The sequence below is a fragment of the Vombatus ursinus genome, unplaced genomic scaffold (assembly GCF_900497805.2).
Source record: "Vombatus ursinus unplaced genomic scaffold, bare-nosed wombat genome assembly UNPS02009205.1, whole genome shotgun sequence".
NCBI classification, from domain to species: Eukaryota; Metazoa; Chordata; class Mammalia; order Diprotodontia; family Vombatidae; genus Vombatus; species Vombatus ursinus.
The window spans coordinates 9,083,282-9,102,115 of NW_020948983.1; the positions used below are offsets into that span (position 1 = coordinate 9,083,282).

The 18,834-nt window shown below is 40.3% G+C and overlaps 1 protein-coding gene across 3 annotated transcripts in view; it reads right to left on the reverse strand.

Moving 5' to 3' along the window:
- The window catches only part of TECTB (tectorin beta), a 27,190-nt gene extending 8,941 nt beyond the window's left edge, over window positions 1-18,249 (reverse strand). The window contains exons 1-8 of one of the 3 annotated variants that reach the window (XM_027851763.1): window positions 18,151-18,249; window positions 17,829-18,046; window positions 16,832-17,022; window positions 15,258-15,400; window positions 15,082-15,154; window positions 5,625-5,728; window positions 5,435-5,518; window positions 1,549-1,654 (exon numbers count right to left, since the gene is read on the reverse strand). In XM_027851763.1, the coding sequence (XP_027707564.1) occupies window positions 1,549-1,654; window positions 5,435-5,518; window positions 5,625-5,728; window positions 15,082-15,154; window positions 15,258-15,400; window positions 16,832-17,022; window positions 17,829-17,904 (777 nt within the window). In that variant the 5' untranslated portion in view covers window positions 17,905-18,046; window positions 18,151-18,249. Of the gene's footprint in view, window positions 1-1,491; window positions 1,655-5,434; window positions 5,519-5,624; window positions 5,729-15,081; window positions 15,185-15,257; window positions 15,401-16,831; window positions 17,023-17,828; window positions 18,047-18,150 lie in introns of all 3 variants that reach the window. The other 2 variants (XM_027851761.1, XM_027851760.1) reach the window with 2 other exon arrangements.
- Window positions 18,250-18,834: the final 585 nt, after the last annotated feature.

Here is an 18,834-nt window from a genome sequence, read left to right on the forward strand (position 1 = left end):
CACACCACACCATACCACACCACACCACACCACACCACACCACACCACACCACACCACACCACACCATACCATACCACACCATATCATACCATACCATACCACACCATACCATATTATACCATACTATACTATACTATACTATATTATGCTCTACTATACTAAACTAAACTATACTATACTATGACATAGCCAGTTAACAAATATTTATTAAGGACTTACTATGTGCCAGGCACTGTGCTAAGTAAGAGAAGGGCAAAACAGTCCCTGCCCTTAAGGAGCTCACATTCTAATGGGGGAGATAACATGTAAATAATTAGGAACTTATAAAATATATACATAATAGATGGAAGGCAATCTGAGAGGGGAAGGATTAGCAACTCTGGGAACCGGGGAAGGTTTTCTTTAGAAGGTGGGACTTGAACCAAGTCCTGAACAAAGCCAGGGAAACTAGGAAATGGAGGTGAGTGGCTGGAACATTCTAGGCATAAGGTCAGCCAGTACAAAGGCATAGAGGCAGAAGATACAGTGTTTTGTTCAAGGAACAGCAAGTAATCTGGGATAGCTAGATCACAGAATGTGTGGAGGAAAGTAAAAGGAGCACAGTTTAGGAAGGGCATTGGTAGGTTGAAGAGAATCCAGAGATCTGCAACCATAATGGTAAAGGGCCTCAAGCTCATGCCATATGAGGATTGATTCAAGGAAATAGGTGTGTTTAGCCTGGAGATGAGAACACTAAAGGCTACATGATAGGTAATGTGATATTAAGTTCCTACCATGTACCAAGCACTGTTACAAAGAAAGGCAAAAAGCAGTACCTGCTCTAAAGGAACTCAGTCTAATGGAGATGACCGATGAAAACAACTATTTACAAACATATATATATATATATATATGTATATGTGTGTATATGTATAAATATATGTATATATATGTGTATGATAAATTGGAGATAATCAATAGTTCCGCATAGCTATAGAGTAGAAAATTGCAGAAAGGCATACGGCATATGGAAAACCTTATGAAAAATCAGAGCCATTACAAAGAACAAAGGACTGTTTCAGAAGGTAGTCTTCCCCTTCATCAGAGGTCTTCAGACAGAGGGTAGATGATGATTTTTTAGTTATGCAGTAGAGGAAATTCCTATTCAAGTACAAATTGGACTAACTAGTCTTTGAGGTTCTTTCCAACCCTCAGATCATTGTCATTACCACCACCACCACCACCATCATCATTATCACAAATGAGGAAAGTAAGGCTCAGGTTTGAGGTTAATTTGAGGTCACTAGTGGCAGGCCCAGGTCCCTGAACTCTAACCCAGTGCTCTTTCTTTCTGGAAGAATTTCCATTGACCTACAACACCATTCCATTTTAAATCCTCCTTGGTTAAAAATAAAGACCTTCAAGTATTGGACTCCCCCCAAGTTGGCATCTGACCCTGTAATGCTAGCAAGAAGAATTACTCTCTGGAGACCAATAGAAGACTGACTTACCACTGGGCAGGAGAACTTTTCACTGTCACAAATGAACGTCTCACAGTGTAGCCATACCTTGGAGAGTTTGGGCACATTTTGGAAGCGGAAAGCATTGAACTGAAAAGTTGCTCTATGATCCTTGCCATTTTCATGCACCAGAACAGTTTCATCAGTGGGGCATCTGAAAACACACAATGAGAAGCAGAAACCAAAGAACCACTCTCTAACTGATCCCTGGCTTGGTCTCCTAAGGTGATGCAGATATGATTAAGTAGAATAGAGGTCACTCCTTTGAGTCCATGGTGTTATGGTCCACGCAGGATTACTAGGGTTGTGCTGGATTAAGAGCAAGTTCACACAGCACCTGTCCTTTTAAAGTGCTTTCCATAAATCCCCTTGTCTAGTCAACTAGTCATACCAACATGCCAAGGGTTTTGGTTGAGATCAGTTTCCCAATGAAATTTCAAATCTACAGAGTTTTTTTTTTTTCCCAACTACACCAATAATTCTTGTCTTTAGGTAGCAAGACTAGGAGACTGAGCTCCATTCCTTAGTCTCCTACCCTTTAAAAAAGTTGATATTTTTTGTTTTTACATGACCTTTATTTCCCAACATGTTTCTTTCCCTCCTTGGACAGCATATCAAAGGAAGAAAAAGAAGAAAAGAAAAACCAGATCCACAAAACTAACCCACATGTCAATTAGCATCACATAGCATGTACAGTGTTTCATAGATTCAGTTAAAACCAATCTCTCCTCTCCTCTCAGTCTCTCCTTCCCTTTTCCTCTCCCTCTCTCTTTCTCCCTTTCTCTCCCTTTCTCTTTCTCTCAATTTCTCTCTCTCTCCCTTTGTCTCCTCTTATACATACACACATGCACATACACATTTATATACATGCATATATTATATATGGTGGGGGAGGTGATTATAACCTTTCACCTCAATGGTGTAAGGAATTCCTGAGAAGGAAACTTCCTCTACCAAAGCAGTTTAGCAATTGTTCTGAAACAGTCTTACAGAGTGGCCTGGGGGGCATTAAGAAGTTAAGGGTATTACCTAATGAATCAGGGGAATAACTTGAACCCCAGGCTTCCCATCTACACATTTGCTCTCTCTCCAATATGCCACGCTGCCTCCCCAAAAGTCACATAAAATTTAGATGGAAGGCAATCTGAGAGGGGAAGGATTAGCAACTCTGGGAACCACAAGAATGGTTATTTCTTTGAGCAGAGATTCCATGTGGTATATGTATGTGTTTGTGTGTGTGTGTGTGTGTGTGTGTGTGTGTGTGTGTGTGTGTGTGTAGACAAGCAAGAAGAAGAGGAAATCTATTGGGTCTTTTGTCCTTCAAGTGGTCCATGGACAATTGCATTAGACATTTTGCTTCTGAAAGCACTATGAGGACAAAAAAAAGGCTAATGCACCTCCAGAGTGCCTCTTTCCCACTCACTATATCTGGCTCAAACAGGTTCACAAATGTAAGCAAAGATACTGTGATATTCTATGAATATTTTCTTATAATTCTGTCACTGACTTCCCAAGTGACCTTAGGAGAGTTGTTTCCCTCCTCTGGACCTCATTTTCCTCATTTCTAAAATAAGGGGCTTAAACTAGATCATTTCTAAGTTCTCTTCCAGTTCTGACATTCTATGTCAGGTTATAAGCATGAGACAGTGTACAGAGCCTTAAATTCAGAGTCAGTGGTCACGGGTTTGAATCCCAGCTCTGCCATTATCTAAGTGACGTTGGACAACCTTAGATGACCTCTGAGGTCCCTTTTATCTCTAAATTTATGATCCTATGATCCTAAGGAGAATGATCCAAGAACCTTTGGTTCATCAGGTCCAGGTCCAATTGGCAGAAATAAGAAATAGAAACTTGAAAATTTCAGTGCTGAGAGCCAACCCTTGGCAAGAGGTTGAGGGGAGGGGTGTGTCTTAACTCTAATTCAAGATTCTTCTATTGGTTCCTCTATTTGTGTCGGCCTCAGACCAGCGATGGAGTCATGGACACTTTCTGAGTTGTGAAATTCAACTCCGTGTTGGTCAGTAAACCTGAGATCTTTAGTTGAAACTAAGTAGGTCCTTAAAATAGCTCACTAAAATGAGTTTCCTCATGCCATGTAATGACTTTAGCTGGTGGAAAAAAACAGAGTTGGGGGCAGGGAAGAAGTAGGACGAATAGTGCAATGATGGATGGGTAGGCATGATTATCATGTTTAGATCATTCAGCCCTAGTTCCTCTTGGCACTTTGAACCAAAGTTTGAAGTAAGTATCTAATCACATTTCACCTGAATCAGTTATCCATTTAGAAATGGAGAATTATAGCTTTGAAGCTGCAAGAAATGACCACTGATTCCAATCCCCTCATTTTATAGATGAGGAAACTGAACTCTAGGGAGACTTATCCAAGGTCATACAGGTAGTAATAATCAGATGTGAGATATGAACTCAGGTGTCTGAATCCAGAATCAGTGACCTTTTCATGTACTTGTGAGTATGTATTATATAAAGGGAACTGTCAGACAGAGGCCCATAGAGCTGAGACAAAATAAAAATACTAGCCTCCAGTATTAAATTGGAGTCAGTTGACTGGCATTGGGACCCTGGGAGATGAATAGGTCCAGGCAATGTTGCAATCCATCTCTCCCCAACCCCCAATGACTTATAATAGTGGTTCAGTGCAAAATGTTCCTGCCCTAGGGCCATATGTGATTATCACCTGAATACTGCAAAATAAATCATATTTGGCAAATTTGTGTATAAAGAGAAATCTCTGATGTTTTGACTATTCTGCTCTCTCCAGGAGTCTAGAAAATTAATCTTTCTTCCTGATCAGAGTGGAAGAAATAATGTTTGAGAAATTCTGGGGCCTTGCTTTCTAACTTTGTGATGAATTCCCAGCACCAGTATTTCCAGAACATTCACAAAGTACTGCTAAATGTCCTAGGCATGGTAGAGATTTGTATCAAAGATGGAACCTTCCAAAAGTATACAATGTTGTACTTGTGTAATATGGGAACAATAAGGATGATTTGAGGAAGGATAACAAATGTGCATTAAGCAATAAAACATCAAGCATTATAATTCACTGTGTAAACCTTTGTGACATTGCAATCATAAGAGAAAGAATCAGAGGTTTTAAAGTTATCCCCAGTCTATTCCAGCCAAGAATTCATTTGAGGATCCTTCAAGTCATTTGGTTGGTATAATTTTCTCTATTTCATAAAGAGTACATCATCAATATGGATAAAATAGCTATCAAAACTGCTCTTGAAATCCTGCTGCCCCCAGAAGGAAGAAAATCTTCCTGGATTGTCCACATATGATCCAATGCCTCCCACTCTGCCTGTAAATCAGATTTCCATGGCTGCTCTACCCCACTTGTTATCCAAAATATCTTGCCTCCCCAGGACTTCCTTCACCCTGATATATAATTGACGTCAATACTCAACTGACTCCAATTTAATACTACTCAACTGACTCCAATTTAATACTGGAGGCTAGTATTTTTATTTTGTCTCAGCTCTATGGGCCTCTGTCTGACAGTTCCCTTTATATAATACATACTCACAAGTACATGAAAAGGTCACTGATTCTGGATTCAGACACCTGAGTTCATATCTCACATCTGATTATTACTACCTGTATGACCTTGGATAAGTCTCCCTAGAGTTCAGTTTCCTCATCTATAAAATGAGGGGATTGGAATCAGTGGTCATTTCTTGCAGCTTCAAAGCTATAATTCTCCATTTCTAAATGGATAACTGATTCAGGTGAAATGTGATTAGATACTTACTTCAAACTGGGAGTACCACTTTAGCTGTTTCCTTGAATGGTGTAATCAAGGCACCTGAAAGGAGTTCTTCTTCCCAACACTTCTCAAACCATGAAAGCCAACAGCCTGAAAAAGGATCCAGACCCCATCCTATAACCTTGACCCATCAGAAACTGTACATACCCTTTACCAATTAGCTGCCACTGCATGGGATACATGAAGTCTGCTGAAGGTGTGGCCCAGCAGCTGTTCAGCACAACCTTAAACCTGAAAGGAAAACAAAGGACCATTGAACCAGATGTTCTTTTGCTCAGACCTGGCTGCAGGCAGCTTTCTTTTTCAATTCAAATTTCAGTGGGGCAGGTTTCCTTACCTAATACTTAACCCTTTGGCTTCCACGCCTGCGAACAAATCCGACCCAATTTCTGAGGTTTCCAACACGAAAGGGGCTTCTTTTTTAGTGGAGAACTTGGCATTCTTTGGAAAGAAATATGTATTGAATATTATGATCCTTTGGACTGCCCAGTTGGGGCTCAGTGAGAGAAACTGTGCAGGGGTTAGTTCCAGGGTGGGGCAGAGGTGATAGAGGACACAGAGGGACCATTCTTCCAGTTACAGAGAAGTCAGTGGGTGATAAAGACCACATTGCTTTCAATGGGTGAGCTGGATTATAGGGAGAGGCAAGCCACCCACAACTATTTATATGGAGAATATGATTTGGTTTGAAGGATCTAGACCAGGGAAGGATTTTAGAGGCCATCTAGTCCAATCCCTTTATTTTGTAGATGAGAGTTCGACTCATAGTATAAACGAATTATTAGTAGAAAATGAGGAAACTACCTATGTGGCCCCTGGCAAATCACTTAACCCAGCCCAATCTGTTTTCTCCTTTAACTGTGCCCTATGGAAACTTGTTCTTTTATTAACAAACTGTCCTTCATATTAGATGTCTTCCTCTCATGCACCTTTTATTTACACATTTCAATCACAGAAACCTGGCTCCCCTTTGAGTCACACATCCTTGGCCACCATCTCCAGGACTAGATTTATGGTCCCTCATGCCCCAACCCAACTAGACCAGGACAAAGAGTAGGTATGCTTCTTGCTCCTCATTGCTATTTCTAGACCAGGGATGGACAACCATAGGTTCCTCACTCCTGTTCTAGACCCTTCCCTTGCTACCATCACTTATTCTTCTTTGAGGTTCACTTCATCTATACATCACCCTATTCAGAGTCTAGAGTCATTTATCTACAAGCCCTCCCTTCTCAAGGAGATTAGTGACTGGATACATAGTCCTCATCCTCTCTATTCTAATGTCAGCCCTTCTACTAATGGGCTTCAATTTTCAAGCCAGGATCCTCTCAAACACCCTTGCTTCCCATTTCGGCATCTCAGAAATACACAGGAATGGTCATCCCTTTGATCTCACCATTGGCAGTAAGTGTTCTGCATAATCAATAACTTTGGAATTGCTCTGTCTGACCACAGCTTTCTATTCTCTAATTGCAGTGCCTTACCTCTGCTAAACCTACTCTCTGTCTTGACCATAACCTCCAATTATTACATCCTTTTCTTCTTTCAAAGGCCATTACTTAAGCTGGTTTCACTTTGTTCCCTTTAAAATCTTGACTCTATAGTTAATCAGTTCAACTTCATACTGTTCTCTGTATTTGAATCCTTTGCCCCTTCTCTTTTGAAGCCCATCCCATTCTATACCTCAGCTCTGGCTTACTCTCACCATGTGCCTCCTTGACCTTTTACTCCAGTAATGCACTAGAAAAAGTCACCTAGTTATGCTGACTAGGTCCACTACAAATATTTAATCTCAATTGAGCCATCACTTCTACAGGCCAATACTTCCACTCTTTTCTGACTATTTCTTGCACTTCCTGCAGAATGGTCCAAGCCAGGGGTGTTGATGAGATTACCAAAAGAGAGATTACAGAAAGAAAAGAAAAAAAATAGCCCAGGAAAAAATCCTGGTGGCATGTCCACATAAAGGAGGCTAAGAGGAACCAGTCAGGTGGGTAGAAGGAGAATTCAGGAGGACAATTAGGAGAAAACAATGTCATGAAAAACCTGGGCAGAGAGAGGGACGAAAGGTATGGTTGACAGTATCAAACTCTGTAGAAAGGTCGAAAGGATGAGGATCGATTATAGGCCATTGGCTTTAGCAATAAAGAGATCATTCATGATCCCCATAGACTGTAGTTTCAGTCAAGTTACAGAATCATAGACTGGAATACAAAGGCTTAAAAAATGAGTAAGAGGTGAGAAAGTAGAGGCAGAGAGTTAGACAGCATTTCCCCCCCTCAGTTTGTCTTTGAAAAGGAAGAAAGATATAGGATTATAGTTTGAGAAGCTAGTAAGACCAAGTGAAATTTTTGGTTTTTGTTTTGTTTTAAGCATGAGGTAAATCTAGACATGGGCAACTAGGTGGTGCAGTGGATGGAGTGCTGGGAGTCAGGAAGACTTGTCTTCTTGAGTTCAAATCTGGTGTCAGACACTTACTAGCTATGTGACCCTGGGCAAGTCACTTAACCCTGTTTGCCTTAGTTTCCTCATCTGTAAAATGAACTGGAGAAGGAAATGGCAAACCACTCCATTATCTTTGCTCCAAAATATGCTAAATGGGATCATGAAGAGTCAGTCATGATTGAAACAACAGAAAGACAATAACCACGAATCCAGACACATGTAGACCACAGGAGAAGAAACTAGTAATGGAGACTGAAAATTAGACAGATAGTAGGAATGATTGAAGGATCAAGCTCAAGGAAGAGACTTTAGAGGATGTGTTTGGTACAAGTAGAAGGGCTGCCCTTGACAAGAAAAAGGACCATCTCTTCATCAGAAACTGGAGCCAAAGAGGAAAAATAGATGATGCAATGTTAAGGAAATCTGAGGATTAGAAGTAAGAAGAAAAGTGAAGAGAGGTATGTCATCAATTTCTTCGGTAAAGGATGATGTGAGGTCATTTGCTAGGGTCACAGGAGGGTGTGGTACAGATGGCTAGAGGAGTAAGAGAAAGTTTAGACCAGGGGTGGGGAACCTGCAGCCTGGCCTTGAGGCCTCTAGTGAGGTCCTTTGACTGAGTCCAAGTTTTACAGAACAAATCCTTTTATTAAGGGGATTTGTTCTGTTGAAGTTAATTGTCATCTCTATAAAGATAAACCCCAAATCTACATATGTAACTATCAGCTTTCTCTTGAATGTTAATTCTATATTACCAACTTTCTGCTGGCCATCTCTACCTGGATGTCTTATAGACACCTCAGACTTAGTGTATACCTCCCCACCCTCCCAATCATTATCTTTAATTGCCTATTTTTTTTTACATTCCCTATTTTAAAAAACCAGAAAACCTAGGTTTGAATCTCAGGATTCATTCTTGACTCTTCATTTTCCTTGACCCCTCCTCATTTCCTGCAAGTTGCCAATACTCAATCAATTTTACCTCCACAACATCTTTTACATGTGTCCCTTTTCTTCATTCACATAGTTCAATAGCTTCTAGCCTAGACTACTAATATAGTCTCTCAATTGGTCTCCTTGTATCCAGTGTCCCCTCTTCAATCCAATTGCCAAACTTATCTTCCTAAAGCAGAGATAAAACCTTCAATCAACAAACATTTATTAAACACCTACTGGGTGCCAGGTACTATACGGGGCACTGGCAATGCAAAGACAAAAGGTGAGAGTCCCTGCCTTCAAGGTGCTTATAACCTATAGGTCTGACCATGTCACCTCCCTGTTCAAAACCTTTGCTAGCTCTCTATTGCTTTAAAGATAAAAATGGAAAATTTTTTTATTTGACATTTAAAATCCTGTGCAATCTGAGTCCAAGTTATCTTTCACCTTGTCTTCCTGACATCCAAACAATCTTTCTAGGCAGACTTCACATCATTCTCCCTCATACACTCTACCTTACAGTCAAACTTGCTTATTAGATGGTCTCTGCACATAACTTTCCGTTCCCCTGACCTTGCACAGTATCTTTCATGCCTGGAGTGCTATCTATCTCCACCTCCACCTCTTAGACCCCCCAGGTCTATTCCAGGCTCAGCTCCTACTACTAAAGATATCCCTTAAATCCCCCAGTTGTTAGAGTTAATCTTTCCTTGCTCAAAATAAACTTTGTGTTTATTTTTAAAACATATAATTTTGCATTTCTTTATCTGTGTAAACTTTATTTTCATCCAGCAGAATATAAGTTCTTTGAGTATAGGGACTTTCTATTTTCATCTTTTTATCTCCAGTACCTAGTAGGAGCTTAATAAATGCTCGTTGAATTAAACCACTCTGACCTTTGTTTCCTTATTTGTAAAAGGATGCAGGCCAAGATAATTTCTTTTACTCTGCCATCTTGGCTCTGCCCCCAAGATAATTTCTAAGATTCTTTCCCACCTATCCTTTGAGTTTGTAACTGTTTCATTGAGCTCTTGCAAAGAATGGTGATGAACCTAGGAGCTGTGGAACTGGAAACTATCTTTAATGTTAACCCACTCAGAAAGCCAAAGGTCCAATGAATCTATATTTATTTTTGAGACACTTCAGGCTATGTTGGCAAGTTTATACAGTGAGTTGGCTTATTCAGTATACTCCAACATTCTAATCTCTTGGTCCATCCAACTAGCACTAATTATCAACTGGTGGTGACGTGGAAAAGAAGATATCTTGGTCTAGAAATACGGGGATTAAAGACCAGTTCTTTGTCAACTCCAGGACACAAGATTCCATATCTCTCTTTCCTTTCACTGCTAGACTTCTTGAATAGATAACTTATACCCAGTGACTCCCTTAATCACCACCTTGCATCACCATTCTATTGAGACTGTTCTCTTAAGTCACCAATGACCTCCTAATTACCAAAAGGAGTCACTTTTCTCAGTATCCAACCTCCTTGATCTCTTTGAGGAAGATGAAATCATTTATCACCCCGTCCTTCTCACTCTCTTTACCTTTGGCTTCTATTACACTACTCTAGGTTCTCTCCCCTATCTCTCAAATTGCTTCTCCTGTCACTCTCACTGCTTCTTCTGTCCTCATTCCCTTAACAGGCATTCCCTAAGGCTCGGTCCTCATGCTTCAGCCCTTGGACCTTCTTGTCCATGTTTTCTCCCTTGTCTATTTAACCCACTCCCACAGTACCAACTATTCCTTCTACATCTGTTTAGTTTTAACTGTGCCTCTGGGCTTTGGAGCTCCATCTTTAACCACTGGGTAGTGGACAGCTCATGGGACTTGTAGTCAGGGAGACCTAGGTTCACATCCTACCTCAGAAACTTATTGTCTGTGTGACCTTGGGCAAATCACCTTTGGGCCTGAGTTTCTCTAAAATGAGGAGGTTGTACTTTGCCTTTAAGGTCTCTTCTAACTGTGTGATACTATATTCTTCTTTCCATCAGTCTCTGTCCCCCTTCATTATATCCTATACACTATACATCTATTACTAGTTTAACTTATCAAAAGTGTAGATCTAGTTAAGTCACTACTCTGTTAAAAAATCGTTTGTGATACTGCCTTGCCAAATAAAGTCCAATTCAAGGCCCTTCACAAATCTGGCTCTAATTTACCTTTCTAGTCATATTATTCCCCTTTATGTGCTACTTATACTCTTAATTGAACATGTCTCTTTCTCCTTTTCTTTCCTCTGATCTATCATTATATTATTCCCTAATCCTCAAATGGGACAGCTAGATGGCACAATGGATAGAGTGCTGAGCCTGCAATTAGGAAGACCTCTCTTTGTGAGTTCAAATCTGACCTCAGACACTTACTAGCTGTGTGACCCTGGGCAAGTCATTTAACTCCATTTGCCTTAGTTTCCTCATATGTAAAATGAGTTAGAGAAGGAATGGCAAACCACTACAGTATCCTTGCCAAAAGAAGTCACAAAGAGTCAGACACAACTGAAAACGACTGGATGACAACAAAATCCTCAAATGCCTTCTCCCCACATACTTACTTGTTGAAACTTACCCATCCTTGAAGGTTCAGCACAAAGGCCACCTCCTTGATGAAGTGTTCATCAATGCCCCTAGAGCAAAGTGTTCTCTCCCTTTGAACTCTAACAATACTTCTTCTTAGCATTTTAAGGCCCTCACATTCTGCTTTGTATTATAGGTATCTACCTATCTGTATTATCATCCCTAATAGATCATAAACTCTAATAACTTACTAGTATCGGTTTCTCTCTCAGTAGTTGGCACAGGACCTTCCACATGCTAGGTGCTCAATGCATGTTTGTTGAATGAATGGATGGATGGAATGAAGTTGAACCTGAGCCCAGAATGATTATCAATTAGCTTCATATTTGGCTCTGTGACTTTAACCATATCCTTCCTGCTTTTCCAAATGCATTGGAAATGCCCATCAATTGGGGAATGGCTGAACAAGCTGTGGTATATGAATGTAATGGAATACTATTGTGCTATAAGAAATGATGAGCAGGCAGATTTCAGAAAAACTTGAAAACAATTACATGAACTGATGCTGAGTGAAGTGAGCAGAACCAGGAGAACATTGTATATAATAACAGCAACATTGTGCCATGATCAACTAGGATAGACTTAGCTCTTCTCAGCAATACAATAATCCAAGACAATTACAAAAGACTCATGATGGAAAATGCTATCCACATCTAGAGAAAGAATTATGGATTCTGAATACAGATCGAAGAATACTATTTTCACTTTGTGTGTTTTCTTTCTTGTGGTTTTCCCCTTTTGTTCTGATTCTTCTGTCACCACATGACTAATGTGCAAATATTTTTAACATGATTGTACATGCATAACATGTCAGATTGCTTGCTGTCTTGGAGAGGGGGAGGAGATGGAGAGAGGGAGAAAAAATTTGGAACTCAAAATTTTATAAAAGTGAATGTTGATGGGCAGCTAGGTGGCACAGTGAATAGAGCACGGGCCCTGAAGTCAGGAGGACCTGAGTTCAAATCTGGCCTCAGACCAAACACTTGACACTTACTAGCTGTGTGACCCTGGGCAAGTCACTTAACCCCAACTGCCTAAAAAAAAAAGTGAATGTTGAAAACTATTTTTACATGTAATTGGAAAAAATAAAATACTATTAGGTAGGAAAAAATTTTAAAAAAACCAAAATAAAATTCAAAAATAAAAAAATAAACAAAGGGTATCCCCACTGGAGCAGAGTAGAATAGAAGCACTTTGAGGTCAGGATATATATATATATATTTTAAATCTTGTAACCCCAGATTCCCAATATAGTACCTTGAACATAGGAATAAAGACTGGTTCTATGATTTCATTGGCATATGGAAATCCCAGATGAGGATACAACCAATGTGTGTTGGCACCTTCTTAGGAAGTTGTAGTTTTAGAGAATTACCCAGAGCATTGAGAGGTTAAGTGACTAGTTCAAGATCACACTGCCAGGATATATCAGAGGAAGGACCTGAACTCAGGTCCTCCTGGCTCTGAGGTGAGCCTTTTATCCACTATGTCTGCTGCTTCTCTGCCTCACACATCATGGGCATTTAATAAATACTTACTGGGTTGGATTATATCTGGTACTGCTACCCGTTTCCTGTGTGGCTAAAGAGTATGAGGTAGATAAACAGCCTATGAGGAATTTTCTTTTTGGCTTCAGAATCTGGAAAACTTTTTGCTACAATTCCAAATTTGGAGGGGAGAGGAGGGAAAGAGTCTATTGGGAACTTGTCTTTGGTGCCTCATGGAATTCAGAACAATCTGCTGCTGAGTTGATTTCCTTATGCAATGTAGGTCATGGCCCCTGACCTGCTAATTGGGTGGAAATATATACAAGGATTGGTTGCTGCTTTGGCAACACACAAGAATGCTCTCCAAGAAAGTGGACTAAACCAGCCTTGCCGCCATAAGGCAGATGACTGCATGAGTCAGGCCCTGGAAACAAACCACAAACCTCGTGGCTCTGGGGAATGCTAAACAGCCACCCAAACAGAGCAGCACTGAGTGGGAAAGTAGCAAGAGTTAGAGCCCGGACTTGAGCTATAATCCTGGTACCCCACTCTGCTTGGGGAAGGCCTTTTTGAAACAACTTAAGAAAACTGAACACATTGAATGCCCACCCCCACCCCCCAAGTCCTGACAGGAGGGCACTGAGGACATGCCTCCTATATCCTGCACTCCTGTTAAATGGGATACAGTAGATAGACCTGACTGAAAGGGAGGGAATATTCTCTGGGAAGAAGACTTCCTAATAACATGGTCATCTTTCTCATTTAAACCCCTGCCAAATAAGCGATGATTCTGCCTTTTGTTTTATTTTGTTTGGTTAAAATAATCATAAAACAAACAAACAAAAAACACCCTCCAGAAAGAAGTGGGAAGCTAATACAACCTATTGCTTAACTACTAGTTGGTGGCCACTCTGCACAATGTATACATTGCATGCTTGGATTCCCTCCAGATTCCATATGGATAGAGCATTTGTCCTCTGCCATCATGTAGTCTCTCCATTATTTCAAAGCTTTGGAAGCCCACATTGTATTGACCAATTTTGCCTGCTTGCCAACAAAGGCTTAACGAGGTCCTTTCTCTAAGGATTAGATGTGCTGTTAACTATGGATATATTTTCTACAGAAGACTGTGTTCATAGAAGAAAGAGCACTGGACTGGGAGGCAAGAGCCCTGGGTCCTTTTCCTGCCTCTGCTTCTGGCCAAGTCTTCTCTTTTCTCCCAGACTCAGTTTCCTCAATTGCAAAATCCTGGCTTACACTACATGATTTCAAAGGTCTCTTTGACCACCAAGATTCCATGGCTATCTTCCTGGAGACGGCTTTCCCTAGAGAAGTATTTGTGTGGTTGTATGTGCAAACACAAATTCATGTGTGTCTGTGCATGTATGTATACGTATACATGTGGTATGCTTGTTCACAAAGCAGGTTATACAAAACAGATGCTGGGAGAAGGGGAAAGATAGCTGTTGCTAATGGTTTTGAACATGGCTTTTGAATGGGACTACTTTTTGTCTCAAATTAGGAAGGCACCAGTAATAACTACAGTTAACTGAGGACAGAGGAGACAAGTTAAAGGCTTTTGATAGTCCAAGTAACAGATTTATGCAGCATGGACAACCACACACATATGTGTACACACACGTACACACACACACACACACACACACACACAGAGACTCACTCCTTCCTCACATTCTCTTTACCTCAATGGAATGTTTCTTAGTTCCTTGTTCTAAGGAGCTTGTCACTAAGACTCAAATAACAGATGCCATAAATATGATCTGGGTCTCAAATATAAGGTACTAATGTGTAGAATAATAGAAAGAACTTTGGCATCAAGATCCAAGAAATCCAAATTCTAAGCCCAACTCTGCCATTAACCAACTGTGTGACTTTAGGCAAGTCCTAGAATCACAGGGTTAGAGCTGGAAGGGATCTTACAGGTCAGTCCATCTCAACCCCTCATTTTACAGATGAATACACTGAGGTACAGAGAATTAGGTGACTTTTCCAAGATCATACAATCAGGAAGTGACAGAGTTGAGATTTGAGACCCTGTCCTAATTCCAAATCCAAAGCTCCTTCTTCATTTGTAAAATAAAGGAATCAGACTGGATGATCACCAAAGTCCCTTTGGGCTCCAACATTCCATGAATCTAGAACACAATAATTGAACTGCTTAACTTAAACTGCAGTTTAGAGCTTGAATGAATGTTGGAGTCTTAACCTTAACTAGTGGGTGAAACGCGTTGGGGTGGGAAGAAGGAAAGAACAGATACATACAGGTAAGTCCAGGGATCTCTCATATTGACTGTAATGTAACTGAGAAGGGTAAGTAAAGAAAACTCACGGTATAGAAGTTCAGAGACAACTGGCTTTCAAAGGAGCCGACGCTCCCGTTCTTGACATGGACTGTGGCCACTCTGGAAAGGGGAGAGAGTTTTGCATAAGGACTGAAACATGCAAGATTGGAAGGGGCTCCAGAGTACATGCATGCTGTGTGTCCTCTTTGCCCAGAAGACTTACCTCTGATCAAAGGCAGCCTGGTTGACCAAGTAGGTTGAATGATACGTACAAGAGAAGGAGTAATTCACCGGTTGGCTCTTCACAATCACTGTGCTGTCGTTGGACACAATGTGGCTGAAGAAATGGTAGATAGGGGGCTTGTACTGCAGTCAGAAAGAGGAAGAAACAAGGTCATGTTTCCTTGGTGACACTGGGGATGCTGTAGGAATGGCTTGGGGAAATGAATGGAGAGTTTTGTACGCGGATTTTTAAATGGACAGAGCATTTACAAGTGAAAAACCAAAGGGGAAAAGAATTCAGATCAGCCTCTAGAGTTTGATATTACTTTCTGGATTTGGAAAGGGAAGATTTTGATTTTTATCAATGAAGTTTGGGATAATATGAACCAAAATTCCTGGAGCAGTCTTTGATAGACTCTTTTCCCAGAAATTAAGAACTGAAAATATTCCAAGGTCATGTTTCACATGTACTCATTCGACTCAGGCCCCTTCTCCAGTACTAACTCACTTTCCCTTTTTGTAAGCTTTGTTGGTTGACCTTCAGAGCCCAGGGCCAGTGATGTCCCATGGCGTTGCTACAATGAAAGAATGTTGTGAAATGTAAAGAGCTATACCAATGTGAGCCGGAACTAATAGTACATAATAGTTTTATCATGTTTTTCCTGACTGTGTCACCAGGAAGGCAAAGCACCCTAGTGGGTAGAGTGTTAGACTTGGAGTCAGGGAAGGTCTTCTCCATTTCTACCTCTGGCACTTCCCAGCTAGCTATGTGACTCTGGGCAAGTCAACAACCATCTTTGAGCCTAGGTAACTTTCTAAGACCCTAAGTCAGAGAAAGTTGTGATTTGCCTTGGTGGGGGTAGATGCTGTAATAACAAAAGCACAGTTCCTAGATAATTCCAGAATGCAGCACAGAACATTCTGACCTTCTAAATAAAGCAAAAGTTCTTAACCGGCAGTCTGTGAACTTTAAAAACAAAATTTTGATTACTTTGTTTCAATATAATTGGTTTCCTTTGTACTTTCTTTTATGCATTTAAAAACATTATTCTAAGAGAGAAGTCCATAGGCTTCCCTAGACTGGCAAAGGGGTCCAGGACCCAAAAAAGTTCTCTGTAAAAAGAGGAAGGTGTCTGTGGAGGAATATTTTTTTTCTCTCAAACTTAACAGAGGGCAAATCTGCTGACATTCAGGGCAATGAAGTACATAGTGAACAAATAGTCAATGGATGCTTATTAAGTACCTGCTACGTGTCAGGCGTCGTGCTAAATGCAGGATTGAAATGTTGGAAAGAACATTGCACTGGAGTTGGGAGATTTGAGTTGGTACACCAGTTTTACCTGTGTGATCTTGGATAAATGACTTCATGTCTGAGTCCCAGTTTCCTCATCTATTCAATTAAGGGATTGAACTAAATAATCTCAGAGGTCCCTTTTAACTCTGTGATTCTATGCCCAATGTCCAGTATTTTGTGAGGATTCATTTTTCAATTTGTTTCATGTTTTAATAACTACAAAAGCTTATCTTGTTTGGCAAAAAATACTCTGTTGTCAACTGACCCAGGATTGGCCTTACCTCAGATTGGGTTCCACAATAGGACTTGTTTTTAGGTGACAGGTCAGGGATTATGAACTGGTAGTAACCTGCCTCGTGGACTCCGTTGTAACAAATCCCTCCAAGAGCCAGCTGGTGTACTTCCCATCCATAGGGACACTCTGGTATTTTTGTGATGATGGTTTTAGGATAACAAAATACAAGAATAACATCTAGAAAGAAACACATGCATGATTTGGGATAAGAAATAGTGACTATCCAAAGTGTATTTTGATCCACTGGAGATGCAATTTGAAAGAAGAAAAAGAGAAAAAAATATTACTGCTCTTTAACAAATAATAATTAAATAACAAGAATAAATAAAGCTTAAGAATAAGGCCCAAAGAGGAGAATGGAGAACATGTGACAAGATTAATTTTTAAATAGTAGTTGAAAGTTCACTAAATGGGAATCAAGAAACCTGGATTCTAGTCTTGGCTTTGCAATCAATTCACTCTTTGGCCTTGGGCAAATGACCCTATTTGGGCCTCATTTTCCCCATTTGTAAAAATGAAAGGATTAGATGAGATGATTTCTAAGTTCCTTTTCAAATCTAAAAGCTGTAGGACTTTGAAATCCATGACAAAAGTCTTATTTTATGCATATTTTCTTGTTTTTTAAAAAATGTCAATATCTGCCTTGTTTATATTTGGGAGATAATAAATTGTGACTATATTAAGGTAGGGACAAAAGTGACAGAAAGGTAGTTTGGGTGGCCTTTCCCCTAAGGGAAGCATCTAGTGGAAAGAATTGGGCTTGGAGTTTCAAGACTTCGTTTCTGACACTTAGTAATGGTGTGACTATGGGCCAGTCACTGAATCTTACTGTATCTTATTTTTCTTATCTATAGAATGGGGATAACAATATATTTACTACCTACCTTAGAAGTTACTATAAGAAAGGCACTTTGTAAAATTTAAAAAGCTATAGTATTGTGAATTAGTATTTTTATGATAATTTTCATCCAAATACTCTGTACCTGCTTTATTTGGGATACACGGGCCTGTCAATGTCTCAGTAAAGATGGCCAGCAGGACAAATACCCTTATCGCCATCTCTTCTGTGGGGTGTGGACACTGCTGGGCAGCCAGACCAAGAAAGCAGGACTGTCACAATCCTGGAAGGGCCCAGGGCATTATCATTGTGGGCTTGGCATGAAGATTTTCAGCTAAGGGGAAGCACACAGCGTACCCCAACCTGCGTGGAAAAAAAAATGATATCCTAAGAGAGACTGAAATGTAATGCCATACGTCCTCATCATTCCTGACAGACATACAACACACCAAAGGTAGAAATCATACCAAAAATCTGGCAGGAGCCGTAGTTCAGATGTGGCCAGTCATATGTCCTGCAGCTTCATTCGGCCCACCCCAGATGCACCGTGTATGTTGCTTTCTCCACTCCTGTTTTCTCCCCAGCTCACTGATTCAGTACTGTCTCTACTTTATATAGGCTGGTGTTGTAAAAAGAAACCCGTATCCAGATAAGTCACAATGAACAAGTGTAAGCCAGGGTGGGGGGAACTCCAAGGGGACCACATGAAACAATAAGACAGGGAGTTCCGTTACTGTCCGTCAAAACGGGATTCTTTCTCCCTCATGTTATTTTTCATGGAGCTTTCTTAAATAATAAACATGTTTTTCTCCTATCCCAGGATGTGAAAAGCAAAGTAAACTTAAATTTTTAGGAGAAAGGATATTTCTATACCTTCGCCAAGAAAACCTCAAATGGGGTTGCGGAGAGTTGGGCATGACTAAAAATGAACAATAACAATGAAATGTCAATGTACATTGTTACTCATTTCAGGTCTAGGAAAGGACTGGTGTGATTTTGTTCTCTTCCCCTTCCCCCCCACCAATTATTGGTAGGGATCACTTAACATATTCTCTAAAATTTGAACTTCAAGAAAACTCTGAATATCATTAAATTTGATTCTCAAAAATATAGGATGGCGATTCCATGTTTAAATGTTGTTGTTCAGTCGT